General features: G+C 37.5%; 1 protein-coding gene across 1 annotated transcript; it reads left to right on the top strand.

Moving 5' to 3' along the window:
• The first annotated feature begins 303 nt into the window (after positions 1 to 303).
• LOC100526097 (olfactory receptor-like protein OLF4) lies at positions 304 to 21174 on the top strand. The gene is made up of 3 exons (XM_003123406.3): positions 304 to 454; positions 871 to 933; positions 20201 to 21174. The coding sequence occupies exons 1-3, from the start codon at positions 304 to 306 to the stop codon at positions 21172 to 21174; spliced, it is 1188 nt and encodes a 395-aa protein (XP_003123454.3).
• Positions 21175 to 21695: the final 521 nt, after the last annotated feature.

The raw sequence follows: 21695 nt of genomic DNA, 5'->3' as shown, positions 1-21695 counted from the left end.
CAAAACAGCATGATACTGTCACAAAATAAAATACATATATTAATGTAAAAAAAATAGAGAGCTTAGAAATAAACTTATGCACCTACCATCAATAAGTCTAAGGTGAAAAATGCAAGAATATATAATGGAGAAAAGACAGTCCCTTCAACAAGTGATTCTTGGAAAACTAGAGGTAAAACAGTGAGATTAGAATGTTACCTCATACCATGCAAAAAAATAAACTCAAAATGAATTAAAGACCTAAAAAACAAGACCTGAAACCATAAAGCTCCTAGAAGAGAACATAGGCAATTTGGGATCAAGATGACAGAGGAGTGGGATTTAGAGCTCACCTCCCCCTCTGAAAACACTAGAAATACATCCACAAGTGGAATGATTGACACAGAACACCTCCTGAATGCTGACAGAAGACATCAGACTTCCAAAAATGCAATAAAACCCCCGAATAGGCAAGGTAGGATAATGGGAAAAAGAAAGGAAAAAAAATAAAAGAAAAAAGAGAAAGAAAGAGAGAAAGGAATTGGGGTGGGACCTAGGAAGAAAGAGCAGCAACCAGTTTGGAGAAGGCAAAATGGAAGAGTAACCTGCACAGAGGGTCAACAGCACTGCCCTATACTCCCAAGCCTTGTCCCCCAGTGTGGGTGGGGGCTGGGAACTTAAGTTCAGACTTCAGAAGTCAGGCCTGGGAGAGGACCAGTGTTGGCTATGCAGAGACAGCCTGAAGAGGCTGGACTGTGACCATGGAGGGGGTACTTGGAAAAAACCTAGTCCTGCCAGAGAGGCAAGGCACCATCATTGTTGGGGATATGCAAGGAGAAGAGAGATATTGCCATAAGAGCCTCTGCCCCTGTGAGTGCTCTCAGGCAACAGGACACAGATTACAAGAGGTCTGGGGGCAGGTGAAAGCACCTGCCTCCATTGTGAGCTCCAGAGGTATGAGGCTACTAGGTGACCTGAGAGCAGGCACTGAGATCTGAAAGTGCCTGAGCTCCAGATTACCCCATGAAACCTGTGAATGAGTACCAGATCCTACTTCTGTTGTCCTGGGAGTACAGGCAAATACTGGGCCATACCCCACTGTCCTGGGAATTCTCTAACCACTGTCACCCCAGTGAACCCTGCAAGTGGGTGTCAGCCCTGATGCCACTGTTTTGGGAATTCAGTAAGCCCAGGTACACCTACAAAACCTGAAAGTAAGAGTAGGCCCTGCACTCACTGTCCTGGAATGTAGTGAGTCCCAGATGTCCCTGAGAAACCTGCAAAAAGGCACCAAGTCTTAATCCTACTGTCAAGGGCACACACTAACTACAGTTATCCCTGTGAAACCTGCTAGCAGATGCTCAGCCCTGCCCCTGCTATCCAAGGAATGCATTGAGCCTCAGATACCCCCACGAAACTGTGCCCACTGTCCCTGAAATGCAGCCAGCCCTAGGTATTCCTGCAAAACCCATGAATAGATGCTGAACCGGTCAAGGGGGGATGCAAGGAATGCTGACATGCACACCACCTTTCAAAGAGGTAACAAACAAAGCACAGTGAGGAGAGAGAAAGAGCAAGCATCCAAACTAAAAGCAACCCCATGATTCAGGAAAAGATGATGGAATAGAAAGACTTTGGTTCACTTGATCTCACAAAAACACCAAAAACACAACTAACTGTTGAATAATCATCAACAAAAAAACACTAGAACCAACCAAAAAAGACATTTTTAATTCAAGGACAAAGAAGAGGCCACAACAAGGTGGTAATAGGGGCATTTTTGCAACATAACCAAATCCTATGCCCATCTGATGGGGGGCTGACAAACGGAACACTAATTATATCACAGAGGTTCTCCCACAGGAGTGAGAATTCTGAGCCCCACACCAGGCTCCCTGGCTGAGGGGCTGGCATAGGGAAGAGAATCCCCCAGAGCATTTGGCGTTAAAGGCCAGTGAGACTTGAGTGCAGAAGCTCCACAGAATGGGGGGAAACAGAGACTTCCCTCTTGGAGGCCATACCCAGGGTTTCACATGCACTGGGATAACATGAATGGACCTAGAAATTATCATACTAAGTAAAGTAAGTCAGACAGAGAATGACAAATATCATATGAGATTGCTACTTAGTGGAATCTAACACAAATGATACAAAAGGGCTTACAAGGAAGAAGCAGACTCAAAGATTTTGAGACAAATTTAAGTTTACCTAAGGGGAAATATGGGATGGGAGGGATGAATTGGGTGTTGGGATTGACGTATAAAAACTACTATATATAAAATGGATAGGTAACAGAGATCTACTGTATAGCACAGGGTGATCTACTCAATACTGTGTAATAACCTATATGGGGAAAGAATCTATAAAGGAATGAATATACATATATGTATAATTGATTTGCTTTGCTATACACCTGAAATTACCACAACTTACTAAATCGACTATATTACAATAAAATGTATTTTAAAAAAGAAAGGTGGTAACCAAAAAAAAAAAAAAAAAAGAAGAAGAAGAAGAAGAAGAAGTGGTACATATATAGAATGGAATATTACTCAGCCATTAAAAAGAATGAAATAATTTCTTTTGCAGCAAGATAGATGGACCAAGAGTTTATCATATTAAGTGAAGTATGTGAAGACAAGAGAAAGGCAAATATCATATATGTCACTTACATGTGGAATCTAAAAAATATAAATATAAATTAACTATTTCTAAAACAGAAATGGACTCACAAACTTTTGGTTTGCTGAAACGAAAAAGACTACAGAATGGGAGAAAATATTTCCAAATGATATGACCAACAAGCAGTTAATATCCAAAATATATAAACAATACATATAACTCAATATTAAAAAAAAACAGGAGTTCCCAATGTGGCTCAGAGGTAAATGAACCCAACTGGGATCCATGAGAATGTGGGTTCAATCCCTGGCCTTGCTCAGTGTGTTAAGGATCCAGCATTGCCATGAGCTGTGGTATAGGTCACAGACATGGCTCAGATCCCATTTGCTGTGTCTGTGGCATAGGCCAGCAGCTGTAGCTCTGATTTGACCCTTAGCCTAGGAACCTCCATATGCCACGGGTGCGGCCCTAAAAAGACAAAAGACAAATAAAATAAAATAAAATAACAACAACCCAATCAAAAAATGGGTAGTGGAGCTGAATGGATATTTTTCCAAATAAGACATACAGATGGCTAACAGGCACAGAAAAAGATGCTCAACATCACTAATATAGAAATATAAATCAAAACCACAACAAGATACCATCTCACACCTGTCAGAATGTCTATCATCAAAAGTTTATGAATAACAAGTGTTGGAGAGGATGTGGAGCAAAGGGAACCCTGATATTCAGTGGGAATGTGATTTGGTACAGCCTTTATTGAAAAACAGAACAGAGGTTCCTCAAAACACTAGAAGTAGAACTACCATATGATCCATCAATCCTATTCTTGTGTATACATCTGGAACAAACCAGTCTATGGCCATACCACCCTGCATGTGCCCAATTTCATCTGGAACAAACAAAAACTCCTAATTTGAAATGATACACATACCCCAATGTTACTAGCAGGACCATTTTACAGTAGCCCAGATATGGAAGCAACACAAATGCCTGATTAATCAGCAAGCGAATGGACAAAGAAGTCAGGATATATTAGCCATGAAAAAGAGTGATATTCTGCCATTTGCAGCAACATGGATGAACCTATATTATGTTAGCAAAATAAGTGAGACAGAGAAAGACAAATACCATATGATATCATTTTTATGTAGAATCTAAAAATAATAAAAACAAATGTACCTGCAAAACAGAAAGAGGCTCACAGATATAGAGAACAGATGAGTATTTACCAAAAAGGAGAGGAAAAGGGGAGGGGCAAATTCAGGGTATGGGATTAAGAGGTAAAAACTTCTATGTATAAAATAGATAATCAACCAGGATATATGCATAGCACAGAGCATTAAAGCCATTATCTTGTAAAAATTTTAAATGGAGTATGAGCTATAAAAATACTGAATCACTACATTGTACACCTGAAACTAACATAATTTTGTAAATTAAATATTCCAATAATTTTTAAAAAATGAGTAGAAGTTCCTGAATAGATATTTTTCCAGGAAGATGCACAGATAGCCAACATGCACAGAAAAGGTGTTCAATACACAGAGGGACAAAAAAAAAAAAAAAAAAAAAAAAACACAATGAGACTAGTGATTATCTAAAAAATAAGACAGAAGTGAAGATGAGAATGTGAAGAAATAGTAACCTGAAGCTCTGTTGGTGGCTATTTGTTGGCCCAGCCACTACAAAACATCAGTATGGAAGTTCTTCAAAAAGCTAAAAATGGGACTAACAAATGATCTAGCAAATCCATTTCTGAATATTTATCAAAAAATGAAAACACTAATTCAAAACATATGTATGCACTTGTATGTTCATTGCAGCAGTATTTCCATAGCCAAGATATGAAAGTAACCCAAGTGCTAGATAGATAATAATAAAGAAAATGTAGTATACACATATATACAATGGGATCCTACTTCTCCACAAAAAGAATGAACCTACCTAAAGAGACAAAAGACCTGTACTCTGAAAGCTATCAGACACTGATGAAAGAAATCAAAGACACAAATAGAAAAATATACCACAGTCTTGGATTGGAAGATTCAACATAGGCAAAATGACAATACTGCCCAAGGCAATCTTCAGATTCAGTGCAATTCCTACCAAATTACCAATGACTTTCTTTACAGAGCTAGAACAAAATATTTTAAAATTTGTATGAAAACACGAAAGACCTTGAAGAGCCAAAGTAATATTGAAAAGAAAAAACGAAAATGGAGGAATCAGTCTTCCTGAATTGATACTCTGCTACAAAGCTGCAGTCATCAAAACGGAATGGTATTGGCACAAAAACAGAAATATATAGATCAGTGGAACAAGATAGACAGCCCAGAAATAAACCCAAACACATATGGTCAATTAGTCTATGACAAAGGAGGCAAGAACACACAGTGGAGGAAAGACAGTCCCTTCAATAAATGGTGCAGAGAAAACTGGTCAACTTCATGTGAGAGAATGAAATGATAACATAGTCTAACACCACATGCAAAAATAAACTCAAAATGGATTAAAGGCCTAAATGTAAGGCCAGACACTATAAAACTTCTAGAGGAAAACATAGGCAGAACACTCTTTGACAAATATTATAGCAATATCTTACTTGATCCACCTCCTAAAATAAAAACAATAAAGACACAAATAAATCAACAGAAACTAATTAAACTCAAACGCTTCTGCACAGCAAATGAAACCATTAAAAAATGAAAAGACAACTTACAGATAGGAGGAAAATTTTTGCAAATGACTCAACCAACAAAGGTTTAATCTCCAATATATACAAACAACCCATACAACTCAACCACAAAAAAACAAACAACTCAATCGAAAAATTGGCAGAAGACTTAAATAGACATTTTACCAAAGAAGACAAACAGATGGCCAGCAGGCACATGAAAAAATGCTCAACATCACTAATTACTAGAAAAATGATAACAAATCAAAGCAAAAATGAGGTACCACCTCACACCAGTTAGAGTGGCCACCATTAACAAATCCACAAATAACAAATCCTGGGGAGGGTGTGGAGGAAAGGGAATGTACACTGTTGGTGGGAATGTAAATTGGTACAACCACTAGGTAAAACTGTTGGTGGGAATGTAAATTGGACAACCACTGGGGAATACAACATGGAAATACATTAGAAAATCAAATATAGAACTACCATATGACCCAGCAATCCCTCTCCTGGGCATATATCGGACAAAAAAAAATCATTAAAAAGTTACATGCACCTGTATGTTCATCACAGCACTGTTCACAATAGCCAAGACATGGAAACAACCTAAATGCCCATCAGTGGATGAATGGATTAGGACAAAGTGGTACTTATATACAATGGAATACTATTCAGCCATAAAAAAGAACAAAATAATGTCATTTGCAGCAACGTGGTTGGAAATAGAGACTCTCATACTCTTGTTTCTGAGTGAAATAAGTCAGAAAGAGAAAAACAGACACCATATGATATCACTTATAAGTGGAGTCTAAATTATGGCACAAATGATCTACTGACAAAACAGAAAAGATCATGGACATGTAGGACAGACTTATTTTTTGCCAGGGAGGAAAGAGAGGGAGTGGGATGGATTGGGAATCTGGGGTTAGTAGATGAAAACTCTTGCATTTGGAGTGGACATGCAATGAGATCCTACTGTATAGCACAGGGAATTATATATCTAATCACCTGTAATGGAACATGATGGAGGATAATGTGAGGAAAAGAATGTGAGGAAAATATATATATACTTTGCTGTACAACAGAAATTGACGGAACATTTTAAATCAGTCATAATTAATTTTTTTAAAAAGAATGAACTATTGCCACTTGCTACAACATGGATGGACCTAGAGGTTATAACACTAAGTAAAAAAATTAGTCAGTAACAGAAGCAATACTGTATTATCACACATATATGTGAAATCCAAAAAAATGCCAAAATTTTAGTAATAAGAGTGAAATGATGGTTACTAGAAGTCAGGGGTGGGGTTTTTCAGGAGATATTGGTCAAAGGTTCTAAACGTCCAATCATAAGATCCATAAATTTGGAGGATCTAAGAGACATTTTTAGTGATGTCTGCGATGACAATAGTTAATAATGCTGTATTCTATCCTGAAAGTAGGAAAGAATGAAAATTAAATGTTTTCACCACAAGAAAAAAATTAATTTTCTGAGGTGAAAGTGTTAACTAATTTAGGGATAATCATCTTATAATATATAAATATATCAGATAATTATGCTGTAAGCAAACTTATGCAATGTTGTAGGTCAATTACATTTCATTAGGGCTGGAAAAATGAAATAAAATGTACAACTTGTAGAAACAAAGGAGCAATATAAAAATTGAGCATACACTGTCTGATTCTATTTGTATATATCAAGTAAATTCAAAATAATTTTTCTTTGTTTTGTGCACAATTGTGAGCAATCTTAACTCACTAAGGTTGTTTTATTAGTTCTGAATGTAATGCAGGATACTGAACAGAATTCAGATGGATGTTTGAAGGAATCAAAGATACATGTGGCGACTTCATAGATAGCTGTTTAAGGAAAGCTACCTGCCATACTTTGGGACCCCGTGTTTTTTCAGTGGGTGTTTTTATTTATTTATTTTTATTTTTTACTGTAGTTGACTTAAGGTGTGTGCATTTCTGCTATACAGCATAATGACCCAGACACACATATACACACACACATATGCTTTCCTTTTCTTATACCATCCTACATCAAGCTCTACCCACGCAGACACTGGACATAATTCAGTACAGTTGGACCCCATTGTTTATCCATTCTAAATGTAATAGTTTGTATCTACCAATCCCAAATTCCCTTTCCTCAATGTGAGTTTTTACTGTATGAGTCATGCCTTCAGAGACTGGCTGATCTCAACACCAGTGTTACTGGAACAGCCTTGACAGTGGGAAAACTTTGGCTTTCCCAGGAGCGAAGTATATATTTTTTGAAATTTATACATTAAAGATTTGATCCCAAAACAAAAAAAAACATTGTGGCAGCATTTTGAGTCCTAACAAAATGTTCAAAACTTCTGTGTGTGTACACATGGGTATGAGTTTGCATACATTCTCTTTCAAATAACCACATTGACGCATTGATGCATTTGCTATCCCATTCTCTTTTTTTTTACTTTTATATTTAATTTATTTTTTATTATTATTTCCGCCAACACACTGTTTTTTCCACTGTACAGCATGGGGACCAAGTTATACATACATGTACACATAATTTTTCCTCCCATTGTCATGCTACATTGTAAGTATCTAGACATAGTCCTCAGTGCTACATAGCAGGATCCCATTGTTAATCCATTCCAAGAGCAATAGTTTTCAGCCATTAACCCCAAGCTCCCAATCCCTCCCACTCCCTCCCCCTCCTCCCAAGCAACCACAAGTCTACTCTCCAAGTCCATGGTTTTCTATTCTGTGGAAAAGTTCATTAATGATGTATATTAGATTCCAGACTTAAATGATGTCATATGGTATTTGTCATTCTCTTTCTGACTACTTCCCTCAGGATGAGTTTCTCTAGTTCCATTCATGTTGCTGCAAATGGCATTATGTCTTTCTTTTTTATGGCTGAGTAGTATTCCATTGAGTATATATAACACCTCTTCCTGATCCAATCACCTGTTGATGGACATTTGGGTTGATCCCATGCCTTGGCTATTGTGAAGAGTGCTGCATGAACATGAAGGTGCAGGTGTGTTTTTTAAGGAAAGTTTTGTCTGGATATGTGCCCAAGAGTGGGATTGCTGGGTCATAGGTAGTTCTATGTATAGATTTCTAAGGTCCCTCCATACTGTTCTCCATAGTGGCTGTACCACCTGACATTCCCACCAACAGTGAAGGAGGGCTCCATTTTCTTCACACCCCCTCTAACACTTGTTATTTGTGGACTTATTAATGATGGCCATTCTGACTGGTGTGAGGTGGTATCTCATGGTAGTTTTGATTTGCATTTCTCTAATCATTAGGGATGTTGAGCATTGTTTCTTGTGCTTATTGGCCATCTGTGTGTCTTCCTTGGAGAAATGTCTATTCGGGTCTTTTGCCCATTTTTCCATTGGGTTGTTGGCTTTTTTGCTGTTGAGTTGTATAAGTTGCTTGTATATTCTAGAGATTAAGCCCTTGTCAGTTGCATCATTTGAAACTATTTTCTCCCATTCTGTAAGTTGTCTTTTTGTTTTCTTTACTGTGCAAAATCTTGTCAGTTTGATTAGGTCCCATTGGTTTATTTTTGTTCTTATCTCTGTTGCCTTGGGAGACTGACCTGAGAAAATATTCATAAGGTTGATGTCAGAGAGTGTTTTGCCTATGTTCTCTTCCAGGAGTTTGATGGTGTCTTGTCTTATAGTTAAGGCTTTCAGCCATTTTGAGTTTATTTTCACGCATGGTGTGAGGGTGTGTTCTAGTTTCATTGCTTTGCATGCAGCTGTCCAGGTTTCCCAGCAATACTTGCTGAATAGACTTTCTTTTTCCCATTTTATGTTCTTGCCTCCCTTGTCAAAGATTAATTGACCATAGGTGTCAGGGTTTATTTCTGCATTCTCTGTTCTGTCCCATTGGTATGTCTGTCTGTTTTGGTACCAGCAGCATACTGTCTTGACTGTGGCCTTGTAATATTGCTTGAGGTCTGGAAGAGTTATGCCTCCACTTGGTTTTTGTTTCTCAGGGTGGCTTTGGCAATTCTGGGTTTTTTTTGTGGTTTGATATGAATTTTTGGACTGTTTGTGGTAGTTCTGTGAAAAATGTCATGGGTAATTTGACAGGGATTGCATTGAATCTGTAGATTGCTTTGGGTAGTATGGCCATTTTTACAATATTAATTTTTCCAACCCAGGAACATGGAAGATCTTTCCATTTCTTTCCATCTTCTTTAATTTCCTTGATGAATGTTATATAGTCCTCAGCATATATGTCCTTTACCTCCTTGGTCAGGTGTATTCCCAGGTGTTTGATTTTGGGGGTGCAATTTTAAAGGGTATTACATTTCTGTATTCCTTTTCTAATATTTCATTGTTCATATACAGAAATGTGACTGATTTCTGAATGTCAATCTTATATCCTGCTACTTTGCTGAATTTGTTGGTCAGTTCAAGTAGTTTTTGGGTTGAGTCCTTGGATTCTCTGTGTATAGTATCATGTCGTCTGCATACAGTGACAGTTGTATCTCTTCTCTTCCTATTTGGATGAGCCTTTTATTTCTTTTGTTTGTCTGATTGCTGTGGCTAGGGCTTCCAGTACTATGTGGAATAGCAGTGGTGAGAGTGGGCATCCCTGTCTTGTTCCAGATTTTACTGGGAAGGCTTTCAGCTTTTCTCCATTGAGTATTATATTTGCTGTGGGTTTGTCATAAATGGCTTTGATTATGTTCAGGAGTGTTCTCTCTATGCCCACTTTGGTAAGAGTTTTGATCATGAATGGATGTTGAACTTTGTCAAATGCTTTTTCTGCATCTATTGAGATGATCATGTGATTTGTGACTTTTCTTTTGTTAATGTGGTGTATGACATTGATTGATTTGCATATGTTGAACCATCCCTGTGAACCTGGTTGTGGTGTACTATCTTTTCTATATGTTGTTGGAACACCCTCACACCATGCACAAAAATAAACTCAAAATGGCTTAAAGACTTAAATATAAGACAAGACACCATCAAACTCCTGGAAGAGAACATATGCATCAGTCCTACAAATGTTATCTCATGTCAGTCTCCCAAAGCAACAGAAATAAGAGCAATAATAAACCAATGGGACCTAATCAAACTGACAAGGTTTTTGCACAGCAAAGGAAACCAAAAAGAAAACAAAAGGACAATTTACAGAATGGGAGAAAATAGTTTCAAAGGATGCAACTGACAAGGGCTTAATCTCTAAAATATGCAAGTACCTTATACAGCTCAACAGCAAAAAAGCCAACAACCCAGTGGAAAGATGGGCAAAGAACCTGAATAGACATTTCTCCAAGGAAGACACACAGATGGCTAATAAGCACAAGAAACAATGCTCAACATCCCTAATGATTAGAGAAATGCAAATCAAAACTACCATGAGATACCACCTCACACCAGTCAGAATGGCCATCATTAATAAGTCCACAAATAACAAGTGTTAGAGGGGGTGTGGAGAAAATGGAACCCTCCTTCACTGTTGGTGGGAGTGTCAGGTGGTACAGCCACTATGGAGAACAGTATGGAGGGACCTTAGAAATCTATACATAGAACTACCTATGACCCAGCAATCCCACTCTTGGGCACATATCCAGACAAAACTTTCCTTAAAAAACACACCTGCACCTTCATGTTCATGCAGCACTCTTCACAATAGCCAAGGCATGGGATCAACCCAAATGTCCATCAACAGGTGATTGGATCAGGAAGAGGTGTTATATATACTCAATGGAATACTACTCAGCCATAAAAAAGAAAGACATAATGCCATTTGCAGCAACATGAATGGAACTAGAGAAACTCATCCTGAGTCAAGTAAGTCAAAAAGACAAAGACAAATACCATATGGTATCACTTATATCTGGAATCTAATATATGGCACAAAGGAAACTTTCCATAGGCAAGAAAATCATGGACTTGGAGAATAGACTTGTAGTTACCAAAGGAGAAGGGGAGGGAGTGGGAGAGACTGGAAGCATGGGGTAAATAGATGCAGAATGTTGCCTCTGGAATGGATTAGCAATGGGATCCTGCTGTGTAGCACTGGGAACTCTGTCTAGTCAATTATGATGGAACACGTAATGCGAGATAAAAGAATGTATACATGTATGTGTATCTGTGTCACCATGCTGTACAGTAGAAAAAAATATATATATAAAGAAATAAAAAAAGACCTCACAAAAGTAAATAAGTAAATAAAAAGAAAGTCAGGGATTTTTAGTTCTTCCTTAAGGGCTCTGGACAGTATTCTAAACCATAATATTGTGTTGTTTTACAGAGGCTAAATCCCCAAAAATATGAATTATATTCTGACCACAAGCACATAGAACCCAACTGGTTGGAACCAGAAGTTTGTTAAATTACCAAAACATCACCATGTTACCCCACCATTAATTAATCAGAACTGTGTACAAGCTGATTATATGCCCTGTGACTCTCTCCTTCATGCTGCCTTTGTTTTCTTTTTTAAAGTTTTTTTCTTAAAGTACAGTTAGTTTACAATGTTGTGCCAATTTCTGCTGTACAGCAAAGTTACCCAGTCATACACACATACACACATCTTCCAACATGTTCCACCACAAGTGGTTAGATAGAGTTCCCTGTGCTATACAGCAGGATCTCATTGCTTATCCACTCCAAATAGCTTGCATCTATTAACCCCAGACTCCCAGTCCATCCCACTCCCCCTCTGCCTTGACAACCACAAGTCTGTTCTCCATGTTCATGAGTTTTTTTTTTCTGTATATAGCTTCATTTATGCCATGTATCAGATTCCACATGTAAATGATATCATTATGGTATTTGTCTTTCTCTTTCTGACTTCTCTTATATGAGAATCTCTGGTTGCATCCATATTGATGCAAATGGCATTATTTTGTTGTTTTGTGGCTGAATAGTATTCCATTGTCTATACATATCATATCTTTTTAAAATTTAACTTCATTGGAGTATTGTTGATCCATAATGTTGCATTAATTTCAGTTGTACAGCAAAGTGAATCAGTCATACATATGAATATATCAATTATTTTTTTTCCATGTAGGTGATTACAAATTTTTGAGTAGACCTTCCTGTGCTATGCAGTAGGTTCTTGTCAATCATCTATTTATACGGTAGTGTGTATATGCTATTCCCACCCTCCCAATTCTTTCCTTACCCCAGTGGTTTCACCTATGGTAACATAAGATCCATTTTGAAAACTGAGAGTTTTTTTCTGTTTTTGAAATAAGTCCTTTTGCATCATTTTTACTAGATTTCACATATAAGTGATGATATCCCTTACACTGTCTTTAAAAACTCTTCCCTGAAAGCCTTTAGGGAGTTCAGCTCTTTTGAGCATAAACTGCCAATTCTCCTTGCTTGGATGCATTTGCTCATCTTACAATAAATGCTGTACTTTCCTTTATCACAACCCAGTCTTTGTGCTTTACTGCACGTGGGGGAGCAAGACTCAAGTCTAGTTCAGTATCAATAGCTGCATACCAACTTTCCTAGAATAAAATGTTTCAATATAACATCTTTATTATCAAATGTGATTGGAATGGTGGGGACCTGCTCTGTTCTCTGCAGGGCTTATCATGAGTCTGTAGTCAGGCAAGAATCTGTACCTTGTGATTCTAAAGCTCATCCATGATGTCATGTGAGGCCATACTGCACTTCTATCTTGAATTAATATGTCATTTTACTCTTTTGATATATGTAGGCTAATCATCTAATTTGCAGAGGGAAATGAATGTTTTATATGTGAATTTCCTTCATTTAATTCCACTACTGTAATACATGAATATGAAACTTTGTTTTTTCCCAGTTAGGAGAGGTATTGTAATAGGGAAGAAACTCTGCTCTATTGCAAGTTAATCACTAAGGGGATGTTGCCCATAAGCTTAAATACATAATGGCCCACTTCTGGAAATCCTGCCTCTCAGGTAATGACCTTTAAGACAAAATATCTTTGTTTAGCTCACAAGAAACATTCTGACAAGTCCTACCCGTGAATGGCTGCAGGAAGGAAGAAATTGATACATCCACTCCAGAATCTGGCTGGAACCCAGAATTTATCCCCTCCTCTTTTAATATAAAAGAAGCTTGAATTCTACTTTGGGGATGATGGTACTTGGGACACTAGTCCATCATCTTCTCATCAGCTTCTGGCTTTCCAAATAAAGTGATCTTCCTTGCCACAACACCTCATCTCTCAATTTATTGGTGTGTACTATGGTAACCAGTATGAGTTTGGACTCTGCAACAATATCTAACACCCCTGTTAGTTGTGTATTGACTCAGCTACCTGTGCCAAGATCCTACCCTGGCATAAACATTAGAATTTTTTAATACTAATAAACTTATTAAAGAACAATTATACATGATATACTATATCCATTTAGTGTTTAAAAATTAAAGAAATTTAAAAGGCATTTAACTATTAAGACTATATTCTGCCTGGTTCCATTTGTAGACAACCTGAAAAGGTATACAGTAAGATTGACTTCTTTGTTAAGTATTTGTTTTAAAGTTAATCCCCTGGTCCCTCTTTCCTTACTTCAGAAGGAAAAAATGGAATAATAAACATAATTTCTGAGGGATTCAGTAAGAGAAAACATAATCTATAAAAACACTTGTGTAGTCCAAAGAACATATTCAAGCATATGGAGTGTATCTTTGTGCAATGTTTGTATATGTTTTTTCTCTCAAAGAAACACACTCACACACATATGCAAATGCACAAAGATGTTTAAAATCTCATGTATTATGTTGAAGGAAATTTTACAGGAAGTTGAAAGGTTATGAAATGAAAGTAATGAACATTTGAAATAAGACGAAATCATGGATTACAGAAATGCAGACAAAATGACATTAAGTACAGTGTGTGACCTTACCTTTGATGTGAATTAATTTTTCTATATTAAAGCTTCAAAATCAGTTTCACTTTCATATTTAGGGAATGGGGCATTCAGTTCACCAGATAATGAGGCAAATATCTCCAAACTCACTGATGCTAATTTTTTTCTATTAATGTGAGATTTCAAAACAAAATACCTTTATCCAGGGGAAACTAGATGACTAAACTGAAAACTTATAATCAGTTCCCATTAACCATTTATTATTGGAGAAATGTGGGTATTCCTATTGCTACCTTAACAAATTACTACAGTAATGGATGAAAAATTAAAGTTCTAGAGGTCAGAAGTTTCTGTTCCTCTCACTGGACTGAACACAAGATGTCTGTGAAAGCTGGGATCCACCTGGGTGTTCCAGGGAAGAATGCATGGCCTTCCTAGATCACTTTCTAAGGTCCACCTGAATTCCGTGTCTCATGGTGCTTCCACCATCTTCAAAGCTAGAAGCGTAGCATCTTCAAATCTCTCTCTGACCAATTTTTCTTCCTCTCTCCTACACTTTTAAAAGATCATTGCCATTACTTACACCAACTTGGATAACCCAAACTAATCTCATTGTAGAATCAATGATTAGCAAATTTATTTTATCTGTTGGCTTTACTCCCCTTTATTATAAGCTTATATATTCAAAAATTCTTGGGATTAGGATGTGAAAATCTTTTTGAAGCCCTTATTCTGCCTACTACAAAGTTGTTTTCTGATGTATATTATATGATGTCATTCAAGAGCGCTTAGAGGAGGAATCAAACACAGAATGTATTACAGCCTCTGCAGTGAAGAAAATTTTTCTTACAAAATTACATACAAAAATTACTTGGGGCACTGAAGATTTAAGTTTACCCACATCTTACTCTAACCTAAAATCGCAGCCTTGTTAAAGTGTGACAACAGACCAGGACCTACAGCATCAAACCTCTGAGAGTTGTTAGAAATGTAGATTCCTTAGCCCAATTGAAGACCTATTCAATCAGAATTTGCACTTGGATTAGAATCCCTGGTGACTTGTTCACAGAGTAACATGAGAGAATGCTGATGTAAAATGGGTTTTCTCACTTTCTTAGTGTTCAAATTTGGGGTAGCATGATTATTTGTTTTGAGTGCTGTCCTATGTATTATGGGAATTTAACAGCATCCTTCCTGACATTGTCAAAACTCCAGAAGCAAAACCATCTCTAGCTGAGAACCATGACCCAGAGTTTAATAACTGGAAGCATCCTGGTAGAATTCCATTCAAAACTCCTTCCCAAAATCAGATTGCAATTTTCAGCAGGATAGAGGATGGAGTTAAAATTGTATGACCTCACAGAAGGAACATCTCTAAAAATTAAATCATTTAATCCCTATAATGTGATAAGGTAGGTTATGGTGCTTAAAAATATCTAAATATATCTCAGAACTTACAAACATTAGCTTCAGATAGAAGTATGAAACTCCTCATAGCACTAGTAAAAGTGTCAGGAAGCCAAGATAAGTATCTCCCAAAGTTTTATCTTAAAGAAAACTGAGTTGTCCCTCTTATATAGAGGGAAGTCATAATTTTCTAAGGGTATTGTAGGGTATGTCCCCACCACAAGTCAATACTTTGAAGACTCAAAGAACCTATTCAAGACAGTTGCCTCAGTCTCACAGGGCTTATAACCTATCTCCTGAGAAACAGAGAATCAACAGGTAGACCAAGCCCCATAGGGAAATCATGTGCACACAGGTCACTATAAATGAAGGAAATGTACCTAATGAGCAGACCTAGAGAGCTGTAAATATCTCTTCTACTCAGTCCTTCAGCCTGTGCAGTTTGGGTGGGTTAGACTTGGTTGCTGCTTTTGGAGTCCTAAGTCTGGTGTGCATACTGATGCTTGACCTCTTCCTGATGTCTTGTCTGGGGACATAGCTTCAGTCTCCATCATTAACCAGGCATGGAAGAGATTCTGACTTCCACACAGAGACCTTCTTCTCAGAGTTCCCTTGCAGGTGAGTCCAAGAGACCAAAAGTCACTGCAGGAAAAGTTTATAGGGAATGAACTCTAAGAATATTTACCTAAGGTCACCTGAACACTAGCTCAGCCTAGCCTAGAATCCATAGACCACTGTGGTTGTTTGCCTGCTTGATTAAATATCAATGTATTTTTATGAAGCTAAAAAGAGAAACAAACATTAAACTCAGTAAGACAATGTTTAGTGATGCCAATAAATGACAGGAATGGAGGCCTGATTAGAAGGGAGATGAGAGGCACAAAGTGCTTCCAGAAAATATCCAAGTATCTTATTAATTAACTGGAGCAGAGAATGGAGTATTATATATGGAAGAATGTAAAATGAAGTGAAGGCATTTCTAACTTTTAAAATGAGGCATATTTGACCACGTTTCTTCCTTGATGAGAAAGAACACCACCAAGGCATGCTTGCAAATATATCCTTCCACCAGTAGTACACATATTTCACAGTATATGAGATATATATTACACAGTGTCTTCTACAAAACAAATGAAAAAAATTTGCAAAGAGGGGCAAAGAGGGGCATGCTAGTGAGCTTACTATGCAATCATTTCATTTCCCATGAGCCTGAATATGTATGCAGATTTGTTAACCATTTACTTTATCTAATATTATCTGTGTGAGTCTTTTGTTGTTGTATACTACAATCAGAGACATTTTATTCTTGCTGTTGATTGCAATCTTTCAAGAAAATAATTGAAGTTTTACTCACAAGCTAGTTGGTTGATTTTTTGTTATTTTATGTAGGTATAGATGTATTTGAGGAAAATATGAGTGTATATAATTTCTGTGTGGTCAAATCTATCAACCACTCATATTGTGCTCTCTCCATTGTTTTTTTTTTTCTGAAAAAAATGATCCGTCTCTTTAATATTCTTTCTTGAAAATTGTCATTCTAAGCAAAAATGATAGTGAAAGGTCTGCATCCTTAGTGCTAATAAATCACCCATTATATTTTTACCCAGAAATTTCACATTTCTGTTACTCTTTATTGTTATTTTTGACCCTGTACCATTAGATCTATTCCTAAATGTTTCATCAACCATCATTTGGAAAGCATTCTTCTTTACCATTTGTCTAAAAAAACACACATCTTCCTGAGCACATTGAAATTAACAAATCTTCGTGTAAGATGAAATTATCACTTATATCCTTTCTCCCTATATCTCAAATGCACTTTGGCTATGTTTATATTTCCAAGTCATTGGTAAATTAACTTTATATTAGTGACCCATGTTAATATTGCTACATTACTACTCTTTCATATTTTTACATAACTTTCTCATAGATTTTCATTCCATTTTGCTACATACAGTTGTTTTGAAACCTCCCTACATAACGTATCCTTATTTTCACTGACATTTTTCCCATAAGATCTTATGTTCTTTTAAAACTCCTTTTCTGTATGAGGTACACATACATACTCATTTCTTTTACACTATGAATGAATAGAATCCTATATACATTCTAAATGCTCTTTATGTTTTAGTAAAGTAATTTTTCCTATCTTTTGTTCTGTTTTCCTTCTTACTCAAAAGTTCTTCACAGACCTGCTTCCAAACAATAGAATAATTAAGACATTATTTTTATGGCTATAAAACATTTCATGGTGTTCCTGTGCTCCTCTCTCTTTGGTGGTCTTTCATATTCATCATTAGATTGATATTATATCAGTGCTACAAAAATATGTTGACATGGCGAAGATCCAACTGTGCATAATTGTTCATGATTTTGTCCCCAGGGTTCACCAAGACGTGGCCAGATATTTTTATGATGGTCACACACATAGGGCTCCATAGAGGTCAAGGATGCTCTAAACATCCTACAGTGCACAGGACAGACTTACACATACACAAACAATAATCTGGCCTAGAATGTCAATGTGTCAACACTGGAGAATCCTGAGTCAAAGAATAACTGTATTTTGAATATTTATAGCTGTCCTCAGATTTTTCCCTTAAATGTTGTAACACTTCACTTCTCTGACAGAAAAATCAGAGAGTACACCCTGGCTGATAGTTCAGAAGTTCTCACCCCAAAATAGGGTGACAAATGTGACAGATCTTTACATTTTCACATCTTTTACATTTTTTCCCAGGACTATGGTATGAAATATTTCATGCTGCTTTCTTAAACTATATCCCGAGTTAGATATATATGTATATATAGATACAGATATCTTAAAATCCAGGTTTTGAGAAAGAATATATATATATATCCTTATATATATATATTCTTTACATACATATAGATAGATAGATAGATAGATAGAAAGATTTGTGTTTTTATATACATACAGACTTATGTTAACAGATTCTCATGTGTCTTTAGTACAAGGCATAAAAAAGGCAATGCCAAAATCAAGGCACAAATTTACTTGTACCTGGGAAAATTAAAGCTAGAATTTTCAGATACCATGTGTGCATAATCTGAGCTGATCAACTGGAGTCATAACAGCCTCCGACTTTGAATCAGAGGAGTTAGTGGTGAAAAGACATGGAAATAATATAGCCTAGGAAGACTGTAGGATTTCCTGTGCGTTTGTCTATGTGTTGTGTGTTTCTGTTCATGCCTTGTGGAATGTGAGAAGTCCTCAGAGTTGGGGTGCTGAGCTCATGTATTCCAAGGCGACTCTCATATACAGAAGCCAGAACCCAATCAATGCAAGGGATTCATTTAAACATACAAGCTACCTTTGCAACAATTTCATAGAGTGCTAGAGTTACATACTGTAGATAAGGGACTCCTGATGTCTTGAAGATTTAGCAGCAGTAGGGAGACCACTTTGTTCCTCAACAGTTTCTGACACCCTGTCCCCTCACTCTCCCACCTGACCATTACCCTCCCCACAGCAGCATCATTTTTTTAAACTTGACCATCTTAAACAAACACCTCTCTGGGAGTTTCGCACTAGCTGATTTTTCCTGCCTGGCATACACCTCTCCTAATGGTCACGGCTCTTGTTCTTTTATCCTTGAGGTCTCTGATCAAATGTCACCTTATTCTCAAGTCTTACCCAAATCCATTAAAAAAAATAAAATCACAGCCCTCGGGGAGTTCCAATTGTAGCTCAGCAGGTTTCAAACCTGACTAGTATTCATGAGGATGCAGCTTCAATCCCTGGCCTCACCCAGTGGGTTAAGGATCTGCCATTGCTGTGAGCTGTGGTGTAGGTTACAGTTGTGGTTAGGATCCTGCATTGTTTTGGCTGTGGTGTAGGCTGGTGGCTGCAGCTCAAATTCGACCCCTAGCCTGGAAAGTACCATAGATTGCAGGTGTGGCCTTAAAAACCAAAAAAAAAAAAAAAAAAAAAAAAAGCAGCCCTCTCATACTTGTTTTCATTTTCTTCATAGCACATGTCATCATCTGACATGCTATATATATGTTTTATTTGTTTATGTTATTTCTCTGTCACTGGATTTTAGCAGCTTGTTTTCAAAATTCAATACTCATCACTTGAAATATTGCCAACTCAATTTATATTCCCCAAATGAATGAAGACTTATCTCATTGAAACTGGAATACATGACATCTTGGGGGGGAAGCTGAGAATTGGAGAAATTTCTTTTTTTTTTTTTCTGTCTTTTGTCTTTTGTTGTTGTTGCTATTTCTTGGGCCGCTCCCATGGCATATGGAGGTTCCCAGGCTAGGGGTTGAATCAGAGCTGTAGCCACCCGCCTATGCCAGAGCCACAGCAACTCAGGATCCGAGCCGCGTCTGCAACCTACACCACAGCTCAAGGCAACGCCGGATCGTTAACCCACTGAGCAAGGGCAGGGACCGAACCCGCAACCTCATGGTTCCTAGTCGGATTCGTTAACCACTGCGCCACGATGGGAACTCAGGAGAAATTTCTTAATTAGAGATGACACAGGTAATTCCAAGAGGACCAAACCTAAAAACAACATATTGATATTAATTTTTGACAGCAAAACATAAATGGTGGCATTTTTAACAATGTGACTATTGCCCATGAGTATAAAAATAAAGATGTTATTTTTCCCCTTTCCCTGTAGTCACCTACAAGACACCAAAAAATATAACAGGAGATTCAGAAATTCTTCTTTTGAGATTTTCAGAGAAACCAGAACTGCAGCCCCTCATATTTGGGGTTTTCTTCTCCATGTACCTGATCACTGTGTTTGGAAACCTGCTCATCATCCTGGCTATCAGCTCAGACTCCCACCTCCACACACCTATGTACTTCTTCCTCTCCAACCTGTCCTTTGTAGATATCTGTTTCACTTCCACCACCATCCCAAAGATGCTGCAGAACATCTGGACACTGAGCAAGGTAATAACCTATGAAGGCTGCATCATCCAGGTGTATTTTTTCATGCTATTTGCGGGGTTGGACAACTTCCTCATGACTGTGATGGCCTATGACCGCTTTGTGGCCATTTGCCACCCCCTCCACTACACGGTCATCATGAACCCCCAACTCTGTGCAATTCTGGTTCTGGTTAGCTGGATCATCAGTGTCCTGCATTCCTCGTTACAAACCTTAATGACCTTAAGGCTATCCTTCTGTACAGAGGTAGAAATCCCTCACTATTACTGTGAACTCAAGTTGTTGATCCAACTTGCCTGTTCTGACAACTTTCTTAATGACATGGTGAAGTTTTTTGCAGCTGCTCTGCTAGGTGCTGGTCCCTTTGTTGGTATCTTTTATTCATACTCTAAGATAGTTTCTGCAATACATAGAATTTCATCAGCTCAGAGGAAGTATAAAGCATTTTCCACCTGTGCATCACACCTCTCAGTTGTCTCCTTATTTTATTTTACAGGCTTAGGTGTATACCTTAGCTCTGCAGCTACTCATAGTGCACACTCAAGTGCAATTACCTCAGTGATGTACACTGTGGTCACACCCATGCTGAACCCCTTCATCTACAGCCTGAGAAATAAAGACATAAAGAGGGTTCTGAAGGTATTTTTTAGAATGGCATCTAGAAAAGGTCATTTGTTTTCAGCTGAGAAGGTCACATGATTGAAAGTTTCAAAGGCTCAGAGCCATAAACTTCAGCTCTTTGATCATATTCTTTGATCAGATTGTGGGAGTCAAACTTCCCTCTGTTTATTTTTTGAAATTTTCATTTATTTGACTTCAACTCCTCCTTACAATTTGTGGAACTCATTGATTACGCTTTTTGAACTCCATCGTATCTAAAAATTTTTCCCTTTTATGCTTTTTCTGACTCTCTCAAGTTTATTCTCAACCTTGGATCTGAAAAATGGGGGAAGTCCCATTTTTCATACAACTGGAAAGATTTATCTTTTTTATCAAAGTATGGTTGATTTACAGTGCTGTAAAGACCTTTTCAGATTATTTTCCCTATGCATTATTTATTTTATTTGTCTTTTTATGGCCACACGCACAGCATATGGAAATTCCCATACTGGGTTTGAATCAGAGCTACAGCTGCCAGCCTATACCATAGCCGAAACAACATGAGATCTGAGCCACGTCTGCAACCTACACCACAGCTCATAGCAATGCCAGATCTTTAA

This window comes from Sus scrofa, chromosome 2, assembly GCF_054392235.1.
Source record: "Sus scrofa isolate SSC_HxYL_T2T_F1_AM1 chromosome 2, Sscrofa_HxYL_maternal_Yorkshire_Landrace_v2.0, whole genome shotgun sequence".
Taxonomy (NCBI): Eukaryota; Metazoa; Chordata; class Mammalia; order Artiodactyla; family Suidae; genus Sus; species Sus scrofa.
Note: the sequence above shows the minus strand (reverse complement) of the source record. Positions and strands in the feature narration are given on the sequence as shown.